Source organism: Falco naumanni, chromosome 16 (assembly GCF_017639655.2).
Source record: "Falco naumanni isolate bFalNau1 chromosome 16, bFalNau1.pat, whole genome shotgun sequence".
Lineage (NCBI taxonomy): Eukaryota > Metazoa > Chordata > Aves > Falconiformes > Falconidae > Falco > Falco naumanni.
This window is the reverse complement of record NC_054069.1, coordinates 5842222-5862034: the sequence shown is the minus strand read 5'-3', so window position 1 is coordinate 5862034 and position 19813 is coordinate 5842222. Positions and strand designations below refer to the sequence as shown.

The 19813-nt window shown below is 46.3% G+C and overlaps 1 protein-coding gene across 10 annotated transcripts in view; it reads left to right on the top strand.

Moving 5' to 3' along the window:
* Window positions 1-19813, top strand: part of GRAMD1B (GRAM domain containing 1B) — a 100543-nt gene that overhangs the window by 22657 nt on the left and 58073 nt on the right. Inside the window, exon 1 of one of the 10 annotated variants that reach the window (XM_040616014.1) lies at window positions 9150-9173. The exons of 8 other annotated variants lie outside the window; for them this stretch is intronic. Coding sequence is in view for 1 of the 2 variants with exons in the window: in XM_040616010.1 (XP_040471944.1) it covers window positions 16760-16782 (23 nt within the window). In the remaining variant the exon portion in view is untranslated. Of the gene's footprint in view, window positions 1-9149; window positions 9174-16634; window positions 16783-19813 lie in introns of those variants that run through there. One more of the 10 variants, XM_040616010.1, reaches the window with a different exon arrangement.

Sequence of the window (19813 nt, the reverse complement as noted above, 5' to 3'; positions counted from 1 at the left end):
TTGCATGTGCTCCAAACTTGAAGGATCTAGGAATTTTAACTGTACCAGTGATCTCTTCTTGACAGCACTTGTAGAAACAAACTGATGCTAGAAATCAGTGCAACGTTTCCTCAAAAAGAGCACTGTGTAGGCAATACCTTTTTGTCTTCCTGTCAGAGAAATCTACCTTTCTTCATGCTTGGGAACATTTTAACTGAGGTATCATCAGAAACCAAGATGTACCTATGAGTCACATCGTGAATGCACCTGGTGCTCCCACTGCGAAAAAAAGCTCTAAAAGTACATTGTTCCTTGTTTCCATCTTATGTGGTATGACTGATTAATACAGTGCACTAATCCATAGGTGGTGTTAAAATAAAACACGATTGGATGGCGTACAGCTCTTCAGGTTCTTTTCTAACCCCTTTTCCTTGTGGAGGGGAGGGGGGGGAGTTTAGGGAGACAGCTGGGCAAACATCAAATGTATATCTCAAATATTCTGGAGTTCCATGTTATTTTCAGTCTTCAACCAGGTCTCTTCTGTGCCCCCTGCCCAGGCAAAATACCTGCAAATCTACTTTGTCATGTTACTGAAATCTGTTTGTAATATTTGTATACAGCAGTGCCTGGGATTCCTGGTCATAGTCTGGGACCCGGTGTGCTATTTATGTGGAAGCCAAAGGAGATCTTAGACGCAACTGTATATCTAAGCCAACAGTCAGTTGATAGAGAAGACATACAGTACGGGAGAATGCAGATAACAGAACTTGTCCTTTAGCTGCTTCGTGGAGCTTTGGAGCCAAAAAGCCAGTTTGAAGAAGACATTTCGCTCTCCAGAATATGTAGAGGAATGAAGGCAGTGGGCTGATTAGCATTGATAACATGCAGCTGTGGCCTTGCCTCAGAGGCAGTGGGCTGATTGACGTGGATGATGTGCAGGTGTAGCTTGTTCCTGCTAAATGGTTAAATAGCCCTGGGGGGGGTGGGGGGGGTGGGGGGGTGTGATGGAGGAGGAGCAGTGTGGTCTGACCTCTGGAGGAAGGAGATGCAGCACAGACAGTAGAATCTGACCAGCGGTAAAGCCTTGTTGCAGCCTGCTAGTTTGCTTGTGCTGCAACAAGAATACTGCCTGGGAGGTGGAAGCGAGGCCTGTGTATCTATTTAATAATCAACAATAAAAGGCTAAAATGTGATGCCAGACATCCAAGCTGAGGAGGGGACCAGATGGTGTCTCAGCTTGTGCTACTGTTGACTATTTCAAGTTGGCAGACTGAGTTGCTGGTCATGGTGTCTGTAAGGAGTACCTGGTGTCTCTTGCCACCCTTAGTGCTGGGGTTTAATTTCAAGCAGCAGAGTGAGAAAGATGTCTCGAGGCAGTAGCCACGTAAGTTGCTACAGCTCTAATCTTAAATTGCTACAGCTCTAATCTGCCTTGATTGTTAATAAGAACTCAAAACTTTCAAGCTCTACCTAACAATCCTGGAGATGAGATGGAGTAAGATCTAATTTATAGTGACTTATTTGATAATGCAGCAGGCATAGAAAAGGTAAGTGCTCAAGTGACTAGGTGGGGAGAAGTATTGCAGGGATAAGTAAGTTAAAACCCGCTTGTTGAGTCGGTAAACTGACAGACAGGACTGGCATATGTTGAAGGGCAGAAACTGAAGGCTTATATTTTATAGGTTGTTTTTTTTTAGTTCTCCCACCTCAATTTTCTGAGAGTCTGGGACCATACTATATCTAAATCGGAGCTGGCATCGCTGTTCACAGCCCTGGCTTCCTAGCTGATTGCTTAGGGAAGCTGAATGCACAGAGGGAGACTGATCGTTCTGCCTAAGCTTCAGACTGCAGCTGGAGGAGAAAGTGCTGCTGACCCGTGCTGCTGCCTCAGCTTCCCCTGAGACTGTGGCAGGTTATATGAGTGGTGGAAGGGGAGCTGGGAATAGCTTTTTTTCAGCTTGGAATGCATGTGCTGCTGTCCTCACAGAGACCTTTACAGGCCCTTGTTTACAGTGCAGTCATCAGCTGTTTCTGAAACCCAGCTGCTCAGTGCGGGATATTTCTTCTTGCTTTTCTGCAGGGACAGAAAAATTTCCCCAAAATCTTAAGGGCACTTGTCTGAATTGGGAATTCAAATTATTTTGGATTTGCTTGCTGAAACATCCTCCTACTCTTATAAAAGATAACTACTATCTGTTGTACAGGGTGCTCTCAATGTGAGTCGCTGAACAAATCAGCTTTTCCTGAACTTTAGAGTCAGTGCTTAAACACTGTATCGTGGCCTCTTCCATACTTTTAGTGTTATTTCTTTGGCGTATGCAAGTATTTGTAATGGTTACCTTGGAAAATATGTGCATCTTTACACTTTTTAGTTGTCTGTCTACATGGGGTAAGACCAAGCATTCAAAATGAGTTGCAATACAAAATTAAGAGGTAGAAACAACACTGGGTGTGGAGGGGGGAATTATGTGGTGATGGTAAGTACGTACTTAATTCTTGTTGCATTCTATGACCATAAGAAATAAGACTCTTCGGAAATGCGGAGCACAAAGTGTAGGTACTTAATGTATGAGGTAGTTAAATGTTACAAAGACATTTGGTTTTTTACAAAAAACAAAATTTTTACAAAAAAAAAGTTTTTTAAAAAATGTTTTACAAAAAAACCTACATTTGTAACATAAAAAGTTACAAAGACAATGCTGTAACTTTATATTTTACCAGCCTCTTTTTACATACCTTCTGTCCACCCTGAGGTTCTAACTCCACTGAGCAAAGCATTGGACACAGTAAGAGAAGCTCTGTGTGTCTCTGGGACGAAGTGTTAATCGGTGCTGGTTTGTTGGTGGGAGAAGGCTGGGGGTGGGGGCGGCACCTTAATCATCAAGCAGAAAGCATACAGGGTCCTGCGGTGACCTGATAGCTCAGACTGGGCTGTTCAGGCTGCTCCATTTGCCGGTGGATCAGAGTCCTAGCGGAAAAGGCAAAGAGCAGAAAAAGTACTTGCAAAGGGTCAGCTGAGCTTGGAACATTTTTATGGACTTTACCTCTGCAAGCCACACTCTGGCTTTCTTCTGAGCTAGACACTCATGCTTCTCATGAAGAAGAAAACTGGTAGTGATGTTGATGCTCAGACCAGTTTTTCTCCCCTTGTTTCCAGAGACTTGGGAAAAGCTAACACGCTTCCACCTGGTACTGGGCAGCCTAGTGCAAGAAAAATGGCAGTTGGTTAATTCTGGCCTTGAATTTCATTCCGGTAATTATTAACCTCAAATTCTTTTTGTTTTTAATAGATAACTCTTATTTCTCTTGGGTTTTTGCATCTTATTCCATAGTAGCAGCACATCAGGCAGAAACTTAAAAGGCAGCTGTGCCTTTAAAACTGAATTGCCTGTGGTGGAAGAAATCTGAGAGCAGAGGAAGGAGACCAGTGCCTCTTGCGCAGATCAAGCTCTTTGGAGATCTCTCCATAGCGCTCTGCCTTCTCATCAGCCTAGTCACTGCTCCCTACCTCTGGGGCCAAACTGCAGTGACTACAACAGCAATAAAAGCCATCCTAGAACTGTCTCAATGGTGGCATTACATCTTTCCACTGTGGATTCTGAGGTCACCGCTCTGTGCTGCTTTTTCCCCAAAACTACTGTGCGTGTGTGACCAAGCTGGGATTCCCTCCTCTTTCAGTTCAACAGTGTTTGCTCCCTTGCTGCTGAAGTGACGCTTCCTCAGATTGCTGGGGAGCACATTGGCACTTGGACAGGCTTCCCCATTTCTGCAGATGACTGTAACCGTGTGAGTGCTCACTGACCTCTGCGTTTCTTCTTTTCCTTCTCCTCTTTCCTTGTTCTTCCCATCAGTTTCTTTCTTGGCCTTTGCAGAGTATTTGTTGTGCATTTCACTGATGGCAGCATGTGTCTCCCCACCCGCACCATGCATCCTAACAAGATCAGGCATTGCAATGGTACTAGATAAGGTCTGTCCCTGAGCCCCTCTGCTTTTTTTTTCTGTTCTCTTGCAAGTTTGATCTAAGACTTCAGCCTTATCTGCTGCTTGTTTTCCCTTCCTGCATAAGTACCCTGGCACAAACCTTTGGTTGTAGTATGCTCTGTTGTGTGTTCTCTCTCCCAACCCCCTTCTTGTTTAAATGGCAGACTATATGTAATACAGGCCTGCTTGAGGCATAAGGGTCTAACTAAGTTTCCAGCGCTGTAAGATTTCATTACTTCTCTACTCTGGAGAAGAATCTTTGCTTCAGGCTCAGACATGTAAGTGCTCAGACTTCTTTTTGCGAGCTTGAGCAGGCTGTTGCTTCATGCAGCGCCTGCCATGTATCAGACCCCTCAGGAATCTTTATTCTGGGTTCCCCAATGAAGTGTAACTCTGGTATGTGACAGTGTGGGAGAAACAGGCATTCTCTGTGTATTGTATTCCTATATGCAGGCTGCCATCCTTTGCTCTACCCTGTTGCTGATGCCACTGCTACTGGAAGACCCCTTGAACATGCAAGAGGTAGTGCGTGACTCGGACTGCGGGAGGCTTTCACTGCTGATGCGAAATGCTTCTCTGCGAACTGGAAGCTTGTGTTTAAGTGGGTCTTGAGCCTCTGCTTTAGCTGCTTTCTTCTGTCTCAGGTTTCAGAAATGAAGGATCCAGGGCCTTTCTCTTCCTCTCATGAATTTGCAGTCATTCCTCTAAGGTTTTTATTCTTTAAGCCAAAATATTGTGCTGTATGTTCTTGCTACAAGGTTTTGGCCTGTTTATCTAAAACATGCGAGATTAGGTTTTTGCTTGGGATAGGATGTTGCATTATACACCCCATGGGTCCAGATGTGTACAGGGGCTTTGTTTCTCTGGTGTGCTACCTACATGTGTGTACAGATTATCCTGAGGCAGTGCCAGCCCAAAGAATGAAAGCTATTGGACTCCATATAAAGAATCAGCTTGATACACTTGAAAGACTCCTAATTTACAAAGGATCCAAAGTGTCTTGGCTGTTAGGCACTTTGAAGTACTCTGATTTTGAGAGACCAGATGTTCAGCATTATCCCGAGTGAAAATCTTATTCTGTTAAGGTGTTGGGCTATGGTGTGATGTGACTTATTTCATGCCATCAGTTATTTTAGAATATCTTGACCTAAATGAAAAGGGAGATGATCAGGCCATAATGTTGCAGCTCAAGGTAATAAAGTCTTGCTGCCTTTTTGCTGGTGGCTGCCAGCTATTTACGAAGGAGGGTAAAAATTAGAAGATGGCTTTTCATTTCCTGATGATTTCAAACGAAGGAGGAATTTGTGTATGAAGCATGCCATGAGTCATGAAGTTTTCTGTTAGCTTGCCCCTTTTCAGAGTGAATGATGAGTCTCTTTTTTTTTTTTTTTTTTTTTCCTTGGGGGGGAGTGAGATGATTGCACCATCTCTAGCAAATGGAAGGTTAAAAGTTCAAACATGCAAGACAATGAGGGCAAAAAGAGCCAAAAGACTGTGAAAGCAGCAGCCTTCTTCTGTGTTACTGCTTCTTTCTTGAAAAGTATTATAAATCTGAATCATCCCAGTTTCTCCACCTTCCTGACACTGACCCTCTTTCTCCTTACACAATAGTATTCTTGCTCCCCAGAGCCTCTAATAGGGCGTTATTTTTCTTTACCTTTTGACGGAGAGGAGCTTCTCTCCTTTCTCTTCTTCCAGGCTGCTTGGAGATACTGCTTCTCTGCTGTGATGCTGGTCTATTTTGTTCTCCCAAGACCCTAAGTTCTAACTTGCATGCTGTGACAAGCACTGCATTCACCTAGCTTAGAAAGAAATGGGTTACTACAAGCACTTTGTTCTGTACAGTGTGACTACAGCTCCCATGATGCCAAGATTCTGAAATGCATTTTTTTTTTTTTTTCTGGAAATGAAGTCTCATGTGACTTCCCAGCTGCTGCAGCAAAGAGGGAGTCCCTTCTGAGTGGTTTGGTTTCTTTTTTTGGTGTGTGTGTTTTTGGTTTTGGTTTTTTTTTCCTGGGGAAATGGAGGTGTGCCCTAGCTTGCAGGTGGTGTGATTTCATATGATTTTCTCTGACAGGAGAGGCTGTAGAGCTCCAGAACATTGCTGACTTCAGAAAGGATTCAGGAGTTTGTCCATCTGGCACACCTTCCTGGCCATCTGTACATGAAGGTCCATAACAGTTAAAACATCTCTTCCTTACTTGCTGGCATTATTTGTAGCAGTTCTTTCTCTCTCCCCATGAAGTTCCCCGAGTTGCTTCCAGTTTTCACTCTCGCTAGTTCAGTTACTAATAAGTTTTGCTTTGCACATATGTTTCACAGAGGCACAGGGATTGTTTTTTTGCTTGTGTTTTTTTGGTGGTGTTTTTTTTTTTTATTGCTTGCCCGACTCCTGTAGGCTTTTTGTTCTTGTCATATGGGAGAATCAAACAGCTGAAGTGGTGCCTCGCAGGTAGCATGTTGCGTTTTGTGCCTGCAGGTCACGTACCTTTTCTAGTTAACTAATGTGTCTGAGCCTTCTGAGCACCCTGTTCCCACTGCGTGGGTACTTGAGGAAGTAAATTTTTCAGTTATCATGAATCTTTCAGAGGTGAGTCTGCTCTGGTTAGTGTGAAGCTAGAACTGTAATGTCGTAGTAAAGCCACAACAATGTATCTAGACGGAGGACACCCCAAGGGCTGTGAGTTGTGACAGTGTGTGACTATTTGAAGGGGCAGTGACATTTTTGGGTAGTGCTTTTAACAAGCAATGCTTTCTAATTTGTAAGGTATCTTTTTCGAGGCAGTGACAAGCTCAAACCCTGACCTAATGTGACTATCGCTGGAGCTATTTATAGAATTTCAAACTCCAAGCCAGACCTCAAGTATGTCACAGTGGGTTGTTCCCTTCGGAAAAGTGGACTTCCTCAGGAGATGTTTCCTGTTTGCTCCTAAGTTCATGAGCTATTGCACCCTGCTGGAACTACAGATAGCCTCTGCTGTGAAGAGACTGCAACATGGAAATTCAACTTTTTCTGAATTGCAAAGTCAGGCTTTACTGGTTTTTCAGCTTAAGATTTGCTGAAAATCTGTCATGAAGCTGTTGGGGGTTCCACCACCACCACCACACCCCCACCCCCCCCCCGCTATGAATACTTGTAGGAAAATGCTACACAAGTAGGCTGTGTTAAGGGAATTTGGTGGCTCCATAAAAGAGGAGTTGGCAGGTAGATTGTCCACAGTGTGTACATTTGCTCTTTATCCATCTCTGTCTGCACTGAATATCTTACAGTTTCTTTCTGGACTACCGAAATCAACGTTATAGTGTAGGAGGTATTTGGAAATCCATCTAGTGTGTAACAAGGATGACAACCCTCATCCTAGTAAGTGTAACTAACTCAGGGGGTATGATAGTCTTCTTGTGTGGCATAGGATCAGGTATGTGGAAGCTCCGTTATATCCACAGCAGTGCTTGGGATGGAGACTGAAAAAGGTGTGTTTATAAGATGGGTTTTATGTCCCTGATGAGCATGAGGCTGGTATATTTGAATATACTAAATAAAAAGTGAAGTGTGTCAGCCTTGATTTGTGTAAGCAGGTGGCTGCATGAATGCATCACAACAGAAACACATACCTGAAACATACATCTCCTGTATGCCAGGACGGGACTGGGTGGGAGTGTTCTCTGTGATGGTCCTTTTTAGAGGTGAGTTGAGTGCCAAGTACTGTTGTTTGTCTCTGGATCGCTGGGCCCCCTTTACTGTTTACATTGCACGTCTGCACAACAGTGACATCTGCGTTATGTATTCCAGTGCACGCTGATGGCAGGACTGCAAAACAGTCAGTATATTAAAACCCACAGGGTCTGCTCTGTGTGTGTGGGGTGTGTATACCTGTGCACAAGGTGTAGCGGTTTGGTTTTGCAGAGACTACGTAGCTGCCTTTCATTGTATGTAAACTGTTCAGTGTATTGTAAATGATTTGCCAGCGCCCCTGGTCTTTGTGTACTATGCTGTGGTGCCTGCTGTGTGCCTGAGCGCAGCCTGCTGCACTGTTGTATGAATAAGCACTTTCAAGCAGTGATGTTTCCAGCCCTCGGAGGCTCTTAATTTGACTGAGCTCTGCGGTGTTTTTCCTCCCTCCCTCCCTCCCTCCCAGCCAGGATTGCTCCAGTCAGCCTGGTTTGCCGGTGCCAGGGCGCTCCGAGGAGTTGCGTACAGCGGTTCCTGGGCTGGCTAATAGGCTCCAGACTGATTTAGTGTAGTAAAGTAGGCCAGGAGGAGCCTGCAGGACCGGGGAGGGAGAAGCTGGGTGATGAATGGGGCGGCATGAAGTCACCGTGCGCCGCCAATCAGGGCTGGCCCCAGCCAGGAGGCCGCCGCTACCGATGGCTTTTGATGCTGGGACAGATTTTGCCTTAGATGATGATTTGGTATTTTCAGTCTGAGCTGAGAGGCAGCACCAAAGAGTTCCTAGTTTAGGCCCAATCATTTCTGAGGGTTACTCTGAGGTGAGTGTGCTCAGTAGGGTGCAGATGACTAGCCTCCACCTTGCATTTTTCTCTGCACGTGTAAATCTTTTTAAACGGTCTGTCTCTGGTATGCTTATTTTGCACCATTGCTTCCCTACCCATGTGGCTGACCCCTTTCACTTTCCTTTTAGAAGCTGCCTCTTCTTCCCCTACTTCCATCCTCCTCTTGTCTGATCATCCCTCCTGTACCTGTGCACTGCCCAGAACCCACTTGATTTCTTCCTTTTCCCTGATTCCTGACGTACCTGTCTGGGGGGTTGGTTGTGTCACTCTCCCTTTCCATAAAGCAAGAGGGAGAAAGAGCAGCATGTCCAGCAGATGGGTTGCTTGCTTGCTCCTACAGACTTCAGCAGGAAGCTGGGCAGAGGGTCCTCTCTGTTACTCAGCATCTTACTAGACTTTTGGGTGGTGGCAGGGGGGAGAAGTGTGTAGGGGGTGGCAATGACTTGGGTCCTGTGCCAGATTCCAGCTGGGACAACCTGCTTGAGACGCTTTATCTGCTTGTCTCTGGGGTCAGGAGGGAAAGCTCGGGACTAGCTCCTAAGTGATGACTTTATTGTTCTCAGCCTCCTGTCAAGTTGTTTCTCTTCTTCTTCATCCTCTTTTGACTTTCCCTTTCTCTTTCCTCCCTTCTCCTTCAACACTCTTGTTTGCTAATAGGCCAAGCAGAAAACATGGAGACGTCTGATATGGCGACAGCAAAGGTAGGATGGAAATGCTGCCGGCCTCACTGTGCGTAAGTGGTTTCGCTTGGCAACTTCTTATTTTGTCTGTCAACCTTTTTACTTTCTCCTGATGCTGGGAGTGGTACTAGTACTGGGGTCGATGGTGGGATTTAGGTTGCGGGAGGAACTTATGTCATGGCCACAGTCTCTGTGTTGCTTTTTTGGGAAGGTTTGGGAAAACCTTGGGCTGATGATGCTCTAGGGAAGGTCGGGGGTGGGTGGGCGAGGGAAGGGGGACTGCGTTGCTCTCGGTGGCGGTTTGGAGGCGGGGGGGGGGGGGCGCGGGGAGCCGGGGTGCTGGCAGGAGCCGGCTTTGCTGCTGTATGACTGACGGTAGAGGGTGCTTTAGGGGCAGGCTTCCCGCTCCTGGGCAATGTTGTGCGAGGAGAAATGCCTTTTGGCAGCTTCGTTCCTTTTTCTTTTTTTTTTTTTTTTTTTTTTTTTTGAAAGGATCTCGGGGGAGTGCCGAGTGAGAAAATAATTCAAGCTTAGAGATGCATCCGCCCTTTTCTGCGAGGTTTCTCTGTTGCCTGTGCTGCTGCTTGCTTTTACCGGGTTGTAGGCTCTGCTTTCCTGGGGGCTGGCGGGCTGGAAATCTGTGGGAATGGAACTGTAGATGGATCCAGATAGACTCGTGCGGTAGCAATGGCTTTAGCATGGTTTGGTGGGACCTGGGAGGCCCGAGACTCCCTCACCATTGAATGGTTGTATCTCCTGGCAGGGACCGCTGATCATGTCTTCGTAGCAAACTGTTTGTGTTCTAGCACGAGCCTGCCACCAGTGTGACTTCCCTTGGCATCAGAACCCTCGTAAAGTGCAGGCGATGTGTCTGCAAAGTGTATCTTGTGCTTTTACCTCAGCAGGGTCTGAAATTAAGCATGGTTGAAAAGAGCCATGGCTTGCAAAGAGTGGGAAATAGCATTAGTAGTTATAAAACTCCAGCTTTTGAGCTTGCACTGAACTGGATGCTCTAGCATGGCAATATGGCACGCTGTGTTCCAGGAGGTAACTGTTCTACCTGGGGGTAGGAGACTGTGATTTAAAAAAAACCCCAGCCCCTGTGGTGCTGTTAACAAATTGTTCTTACATATCTGCTAGAATTCAAGTAGAGTGTGAGTTTTTCCTTCTCACACTTGTTTCTGCTAAACACTGTATACTTTCCAGTTCCACTTCCCAGAAGCCTGGGTGAATGGTGGTGAACAGCTGCCCTGTTTTGCCCTGGAACTGGGTTGCATGTCAGTGCAGGTTTTGAGAATGTGGTGTCGGTCAATAAATTGTATGAAGTACTTCTGGCTAAATGTTGCTCTATAAAGAGGAAATCATCCTCACTACCGGGTTTGCTCAAGTTTCAACTGCTTGTCACTGCAAACCCGCTTAACAGCTGTAGCACTTGAAAAAAAAAAAAATCACCATTGGGAATGCTGAAGGGCCACTGGCATTGGAGTCAACTGTAAATGACACTATTTCAGTTATAGCTGTTGTGGCATTTTGGTGGACTCTAGCTTTTCTGTGTTGAAAAACACATTTTCAAAAACAAAACCAACAAAATCACCTTAATTCTTTTTGTCTGTACCTGTTTTTTGTAGTTTCTTGGTTTTAATTGCAGGAAAACATGATCTACAGTGTTGAAGCAGCATTTTAGTGTGAATGTATGGGAAACCTAATTATCTTTTCAGGAAAGTATCTTGAGTGAAAAATTTAGTTTGAACATTCTAAAATGGATATATCTTCGAAATTAGTTACAACGTAAATATTACTGGAATGTATACAGGTTTATTTGGCCTTACACCATGGCAAGTGCTGATGTTTAGTCCCCTGTTTTTTGCTGAAACCCAAATGTTCTTCCATGGTCTGTTTTCTTCTCTGACTTTGGGTTAGTTACCCCTGCTATGGTTGCTTTGGTGCCTCCAAGGGATGCTATTCATTTTACTTCTGTTAGGGTTAGCCTGAGCTAGCAGCAAACTTCTGAGAAGGTTTAACAGATTTATTTTCTCAGCCTGAGATGATGCCAAAAGCGGCCATGGGATGTAATACCAGGATGTTACTTCCATGGCTGCTCTCCCTCCATTGTGTTGCACTGTTGCTTCCTTTTCTGCTGGGGCACCTTTCAGGGTATCTCAAGAAGTGGCATTTCCTGATGTGCCAAAGAATGGCCCTGTATTTAGCACACTGAAAATAGAGTGCAGCTTTTACTATTTTGCAGTCTGTGGTGTTGATCTCGGGGTAATCAGTCATCCTCATGCTGAAGCTGTTCAGAACTGTTGATGGAATTGGAGACCGGTTTGTCCCCTGTATGCTCTGGGGCAGTTTGATTTGGGATTGTGACATGGTGCCGTGTCACCTCACAACTTTGCTTACATGGTTCTCCACTGAAAGCGGGAACCCTGTTTTGTCCCTGCTTCTTGCTCAGTGCCAAGGAGAAAAGAAATAATACATTGGGACAATGTGAAGCTAGACTGCTTCCTGGGAAAGCATGAATCACTTTCCAGGTAATCATCTAGTGGAAATGAGGAACATAAATCAGTCAGCTGATTTTCATTCCCCTGACATTGAGAAGTTCTTGTTCTCTGTACTGCAAGTATGCACGTGGAAAGCCATCAGACCTTTCAGGGTGAGGGTAGGGGTAGATATTGAAGCACCCGATTTACTTGTTCCATCTTGAAGGAAATGTGTTTCACTTATGAGCTGTAATGGGAATGATGACTGAAGCCAGAAAAGATGCCTATTTACAGTACTGCAGAGCTCTTTCTTAGAGACTATTTCCTTGGCTTTTATTAGATAGCAGTTGCTCAGGCTGGGATTGCTTGGTGAAGTATGTGTAAGGGGAAAAGGACAGCAGGATGCAAAATAGCTGGTATGTGAATAGAATAGTGCTAAATATTAAACACTGTTATACGACTTAATTTCTGTAGTTGCCTCTCTGCTTCCAGCTTCACCCAGACCCTGACAAGGGAGGTGGCAAAACGCTGCGTATCAACTACCTGTTTCTTGCCATCTGACCAGAATGCAAGAGAAAACCAAGACCTAATGCATTAGTCTGTCACTTGGTACAGATGTTCTTGCCTGTGCAGAGGGCGTATAAAGCACTGTTGTCATCTGGACAGTACCATTTAGAATTTCTTTCCTCCAAGTTGGAGGTCAGAAAAAAAAAAGTAACTCTGGTTTTGTGTATTGCAGCCCTAACTTCTTTTTTTTTTTAAAAAAAAATCCATGTGGCCTTGACAGTTTGTCATTTTAGGTCAGGAAAACATCCGGCCTCTTTTTCTAACTCTTTTTTTCTGCTGCTCACGATATCCAAGTCTTTCTTCAGTTTGAGAAAGTTCTGCATGGTTTTGACTTTGTTGCTGTTTTTAGTGCGTGTGCTGTATGACTTCCTCATCCTGGCTGGCAGTGGAAGCAACCAGAAGCTACAAGGGAGGCTGTATTCATGGTATTCTTGCTCTGGACTAGAAGTATTCAAAAAGTTACTGGCAGCAGGCCAGGATCCAAATTATCTTGTTTAATCCTTTTGAAGTTTATGAGAATTTTTCCGGGGGGGGGAGTGACGGGATGAGGTGGGGCAACAGACACAATGTAAACTTGTCTTACTATTATTAATTGTTTATACTTAGCAAATAATGAACCTAATTTTTTTGCAATTAAAAAAGGAGGTCTCTTTCCCAAACAATCAAAATGGCATCGCAATAGGCAAATTCTTTGACTTACAGATTTTATGGCTAGAAGGGAAAATTAGGAACACCTGATCTAACATCCTTGTATGAAGGGTGGGTTTTGGTGCAAACATACCTATGGCTCTAAATAGGTCAGATACAAGCTACTACAAAGAAGAGATTGGTATAGGAAGAAATCATAAGAAAAATATTGGGTTGAGGGTGGGGAGAAGGTGATCTGATGACTGAGAGATGGAAGGGAGCTGAGAACAGAACACAACGCTGAAAGATTGTGAAGGCAGTCAACAAAAGTTATGAAATAGCTGATGGAGGAGGGATTTAAAATAAAGAAGGGAAAGAGAGAAGGCAGTAGGAGCAGGCTTAGGGAGAAGTGTGTTGTTTAGGGAGAGGCCGAAGATGCAGTTTTGATATGGGCACAGCGGTGGCAATAAACAGAGCCACGAGAGTCACACCTGCAGCATCCTGTATGGCGAGAGGTATGTGGGTGGGGGAGGAAGGGCTGGGGCTGACTGGGAGGTGGGTTACAGAAGCTGTAGGCACCCTGAACTTGGTTGATGATCCTGGTGCTCTAGTTCAGCATTTGTACTCTGGAGATTACTGCCTCTCTCAGCAGAAGTGAAGGGCACCTCTGTATGTTTCATTGCTGCTGTTTAATTCGGAGATTTTGGTTAGGCAAGGGAGGGGAGGCCATGGTAGGTGAGACATAAAGGAGACACTATTATTGTGGTGTTTTCAGGATTTTGTGATTGTTGATGTTGGCCAAAAAGACACCTGCTCTCAGAAATCTTTTACTGTTTTCAATGACTATGCTTGTTTTCATGTTCCATGAAAACAAATTAAGAGGGAAACTGATACTTACCTTTTTATTACTATTTTTGCTATTTTTTACTATTCATATGGAAAAATAAAGGAATTTTTACCAAAATAACAGTGGCTTGGGAAAGGTCTTTTTCATGCAAAACATGATAATCAAGGATCATTTGTCACCTATATTGGACATTTATACGATCCAAAACAACATATTGTTGAATGATTATTACAACCACGTACAGAAAGTTTTCTTACAACTATGGCTTGTGTCTCTAGCCATAGTTATGAGTGTGCTTTTTTCTTTTTTCCCATTTTTCTGTTTTGTGGGATGGCTGCTTGGGATGGAGTAGGTAGATAAATTAGCTGTAATTCAGGTTGTGTGTGACTTCTAGGTATTCTTAGCACTGTGGAGGTGGACAAGGGTGGCTGTGCATAGCCTATTCCTCTTGATATCTACATATGCTCTTTTGTTATTAAAATTTAAATACCTTTTTTATTTTTCCCCCCCTGGAGTGGTCATGTGCAAAGGATGGAGAAAAAGGGAAGGGCTTGCCTGTGCAGTATTAGCTGACACAGATGGACCAGTCAAGTCAGTGTCGAATTGAGACTGTAAATAGCAGTGGCGGTGGGTCACCTGCTTGGGGTTCACTGAAGATGGTGTGTGACCCACAGTCCCTTCACCAAGGCTCCTGCTGCAAGGGTTTCAGAGAGCAGATCCAGCTGAACTGTGGCAGAGGTGGCTGCACCTGGCAGCCAAATGCTTAAACAGACAAACAGACACTTTCTAAGTGTCCTATCTCCATTGATAATTTCCTAACCCTCATGTTACTTAAAAAAAAAAAAAAAAAAAAAAAAAGGAAAAAGTACATGACTGCTTATCTCTTAATACCTTTCTTGCCTGAGCTTTGATTTCTAAACATGTGACTCTGCAGCATTAGTCTGTCCCAGATTTGCCAAGCTTGCAGGTCTCCTGACCCATTTTGCAGCATTGTGATTTGCTTCCCTTTTTGACAACCTGCAGGCCACAGATAAAAAGCATCTCATGGAGGAAAGCTGAGTCCAAGCCAGGCATCTGATACAGGTTGGGCTTAATGAGGGCTGAATCTGGGATTACGTGGGGCCAGATTTGAGTGCGAATGTTTCCCATAGTGATTGTCATGTCAAAATGAGTGTGCCCAGCTTTATGGCTAATACTTTTTGTCTAGAAAGAAACAAAAAGGTGTGTTGCAAAGTTTATGTTGGAAATGATTCATGTTCCATGATGTGCCTAGCATGGGGCTCCTGCAGGGTACGGTCCATCACTTTCCTTCACAAACGGAGTGGAAGACAGTTCTACACAGGATGCCGACTCACACTAGTCACTTCCTTCTGCGGCACCCGCTCCAAGCATGATGGTATTTAATAACGAAGCAAAGACTGCCACATGTCACAAGTGTTTGGGAAGCTATTTGGAGGGAGTTGTCACTGAGCCGGAGTTTTCCCTTTGTGACTTCACTCCCCAGAAAGATGTTTCAGGGTTACTTGCGCAGTTTCTGAAACTTCAGCCCCGCTGCCATGATCCTATTTCCTTTCACTTGTCCTGGAATTACCAAAGCCCTACAAAAGTCATTTTCTGCTGAATTTAGAACTGGAACTTTGCTTCTGTCCGTCTGTTCAGGGTTTGGGAGAATTAGCAAAAAGATCTGGTGCCTTTATTAAGCAAAAAAGGAAAGTGGAGAGGCATGTGTCTGTTACTTCCCAAAGAGGATGTGGGCATCACAGTCTCAATGTTTCTTCAGGCGATGAGGACAAATGTCACAAAAACTTTGTAAACCAGAGCAGAGACTTTGAAGTAGTGTCCCCAGCACTCTCCTGTCCACTGAGAGGCCAACGGAATTGAGGTGATGATTTTACAGGTCAAAATTTTTGTATCGTTCCCCTTGATGACATCAGCTGCGGTCAGTGGGGTGGAGGTGTGTGTTTGGGTGCAAATGGCAAAGAGCCATGACCCCCCCCACCCCCCTTCAAGATTAGTAACATCTTTTTATAACTGACTGCTGCCTTTGTTCTACCACCCCGAAACTGTTGGATTGCTGTAGGGTTTGTGTTCACCCTTGGACCCTCCGAAGCTTCATTTCTTGGAGTTGTTTAGATGATCCTTTACTGGGAAGTAGTCAAACTGTAGATTATTTCGAATATACTGCCACGCTGCCTAACCACTCTCCTGTGGAGCTGTCTTTAGATACTGCAAAGTAACAGAATAAATCCCAGGAAAAGTGCGGTGTATTGCAGGAAGGGGGGGGGTGGGGGTGATGCAGTAACTGGCACTTCTTCCCCCTCCTGGTCCGGCCTTGCCCCTGCCCCAGCCCTCTGCGTGCAGCGGTACAGAAAAGCTGTACGATGTGGTGCGGGGGAAGGGGTCGTGGCCCGGGGGTGGGAAGTAACGAGTAGGGACGAGCCCCCTCTGCTGCCTGGGCCGCTGCTGGCACCGGGTGCCGTAATTCGCCCTCCGCGTTGCCTCCGGCGCAGGACGGTGCCCGCTGCCCCGAGCCCCCCCCCTGGCTGCCGGCAGCCGCTGCCCCTCCGCCCGCCCGGGGCTCTGCGGTTGGGGCGGGGGTTCGTGAAGCGCAGGGGGAGCGCGGGGGGCCGGCGCCGAGTGCCCTGACGGGCCGGGCCGCGGAAGGCGCCTTCCCCCGGCTGCGGCCGCGGGGAGCGGGGCCCGGGGGGAGCCGGGCCCGGGGGGAGCCGGGTGGGCAGCGGGGCCGTGCCCGGGGGGAGCCCCGCGGGGCGGCGCGGCGGGCGCAGGGCTGCCATGGCATGCTGCGCGCCGCGCTGTCCTGCCCGTGCTGCACATGCTCAGCAGAGAGCGGGGCGGCTCAGCCCCTGGCGCTGCTAGTGCGGGGAGCCCTGTGCCTCTCGGCGGGGGGCTGGGGGGGCGCCCGGGGCGGGAGGCGGCCGTGCCCCGGCGCGGGGGGCTCTGTGCATGGGGCTCGGCGCTCCCCGGGGGACGCTCGCCGGCCGGGTCTCCTCCAATATGTCCTGGGACCTCTGGAGCTGTCAGTGGGCAGACAAGGACACGGGCACCGGATTATCGTGACTGTACTAATGAAAGGGTTCAAGCTCGCCTGGTAAGCGGAGCGTTGGGGCGCGGGGGACGGCGCGACCACCCCGCTTCCCGAACCGTGTCTCTTCGCCGGCCCCGCTGCGGCGCTGCCGGCGGGGGGGAGGCGGCGGGGCCGGCGCGGCCAAGGGATGCGCTCCGCTAAGTTGGCCGGTGCCTGCGCCGCAAAGCCGGGGCCGCTGCAGCAGCGCCGGGGGGACATCTGTGCGGGCTGCCGGGGGCAGAGCCGGGCTGCGGCGGGGGGCAGCCGCTGGGGAGGGCATCGGGGGTGGATGCGACGGCGGGCCGTTCTCGTCCGGGCATCTCCGCATCAGGACTGTGATGCCGTGAGCCTCCCTCTGGTCTGGCTGCATCTTCCTCCCTGCTGCCGCCACCCCTTCGCCTCCGCTTCCCAGCTTTCGCTATGGTTGTGCATGAATTTGCATCTGTGTGCACACGCATAACACCCGCACACGTGAGCGTCTGGACTTGGTATCTATTTGCAGGCAGAGAAAATAAGCGTGTGCGGGTTTTTTTCTGAAGCGAGGTGGAGAAAATGTGTTGAATCTGATGTGCGTGCAATGGCTCCTGCTCAGCTTGTCCTTTAAATAGCTGCTTTTGGGGACGCACCTTGTTGGCATGTTTCTGTAATAATGTGTTAAGAGTTGGGAGTCGAGAGGACTAACAGCTTCCTGGAAGGTACTAAAAGCGTTCATTAATTCTTTGATCGGTGCTGGGTGTTTTGGGGGAAATCTCTCCAGGTTTGGACAAGTGGGTAGTGAAAGAAAATGTGTGGGTGAAAGTCGATCAACAAGGCTGCATGTGTATCTAAAACGTTTGCACATAAATATTTTTGTTGGGTAAGTTCGTGTTTTATATGGGTAGGTAAGTATATATGTATGTAATATACATGGATGCAGTTATCTAATATAAACTTGGCCAACAAAGATTTATATAAAATCTCAAGTATATCAAAACTATTCTAAATCTATGGTATGTCAGAGCTACTTAGCTGGAATAGTCTTTGAATTACTGTGGTGGAATTGATTTAATCAGAACTTTATCAGATGGGAACAGTTCCATAGTTAATAGTGGAATGTGGCTTTGTAATTTGGGTTGAAATTGCAAAGTGGATGACAAGAGCAATGTGAAGGCCTGATTCTTAATCCCTTTTTTCTGTAATGAAAAAGGAAATAATCATAGAAATAACAGCCTTCCTCTCAAGTGTGCTGTTTTGCATCAATATGAATTTTGTACTTTGAGATCCTTGCCTGTAAAGTGTGAGAGAGCAGTGAAGTTATTCCTCGTTTGTTGTTTTATTTATTGCCGCTTTTTTTTTTCCCCTGTGTAAAAAATGAAAATACTACAGCACAGCATTAGGAAGCATCTTGTACTGGGCCCCAGGGGACTGACTAGAGCCAGGGATGACTCAATAGGTCATCTCTTTTTCTAATTTCTGTAATTTTGTCTTTTATTTAATTACACTGAGAGCCTCTGAAATTTTCCTATGCATACATGGCGCTGTGCAACATAGACTGTAGAAACGATGTAGCCATTAGCATTTGAAAATCTTCCACACTATTTTTTTCTCTCTTTACTTTTTTATATATATATAGATATATATAACACTCAACTCTTGCACTGATTTGCTGCTCTATGTGGTATGCAGTTGGGCTGATGAGTTGCATAATAGCTTAGCGTACTACCAGGAGAGCAAAGCATGTGTTATAAATGCCGTGATCATGTGTATCTGCAATAACATGGCACCCTACTGCATTCATTTCTGTACCCATCCATGGGCAACACTGGGTGTTTTTGTTAATTGTGTCCCTGGAGAGCTTTTGCATACCCGGTTCTATCACACCATTTATCACAATTAAGGTCGAAGCCAGCATGGCAATTTTGTCAGGCTTGAGAGCTAAGCAAGTGAGGCTGCTGGGTTCAGGAGCTGGATGGGGGGACGCAGGAAGAAGACTCCTGTGCGGGTTGAAATGCCAGCGGTGCTTCAGTAGGTGACGCTCTCCCTCTTGAGTTTTCTCCTCCTCGGGCTCCTGGCAGGGTCCTAGGGGCACTGTGCTGTCCTGGCTGCCTGTGGTCTGGTGGGGAGTGCGGTAAAGGTCCTGACGGGTTCCTCTGGCTCTCCTGGAAACACTTGAAGAGTGCTGACCAAGCCCTGCTTGGGCTACCTCTTCAGCATCCACTCCTGAATCTTTCCCCGAATCCCCAAGAGAAACAAGTCAATTGTTCTGATTGCTTTCTTTAATTAATAAAAGCGTGCAGCATTTTGGAGCTTTGCAGTAGTTACTCTGTTCCCTCTCTAGGATGTTTGTAGGCAGTTTTACTTATTTAATTGTGCTGCAATATCTAGGCACAGAAAGGTGAGTTAAGGATGTTATTTTAAATCCTGTCTCTTCCCTGAGTATATGCATTTGTCACCAGTGGGCTGATTGGCGTGGTTCTAGAGGAGCGTAGATCTTAAGTACAGAATAGAGAGTTCCCTGTTCTTTGCTCTTTGTCAGACTCGGTTGGGTTACACAGCCTCCAATATTTGCAGTGAAATGGTTTTGCAGGGTTAGTATTTGGCTGAAGATAGAACCGTGTCAAACGCGTGCTATACGAGCAGACCTTTTGGTCCTTGCTATAGAAGTGGTGACTCCAGTTCTAGATGGCACTTCTGGGGTTAATGCAGATTTCCTTATGGAGCTGTTCTCAGAAAGACACATGATTTCTTTCTGTACCAGGAAGGGCAGTAGCACAGGGACAGAATGCTGTCAGCAGGAGCAGCCCACTCTGACCGTTAGGAAGACGACTTCCTTTTGCCCGATTTTAGACCACCCATTCATTTCGTGCTGTTAGACTGCACACAATAATGTAGTGTATTTTACCGGGGAACCTCTGGCCACCTCTGAGTCTCAGCCCAAGCTTGTTTTGGCGCAAGGCAATGTGCTGATCTCTAATACGATGTCATGCGTTTTTGCAGTACGCCACCTAATTCTGCCCAAAATGATCTCATCACCATCTGGTATCATATCACAGCATAGCTGCATACCATGGAGTCA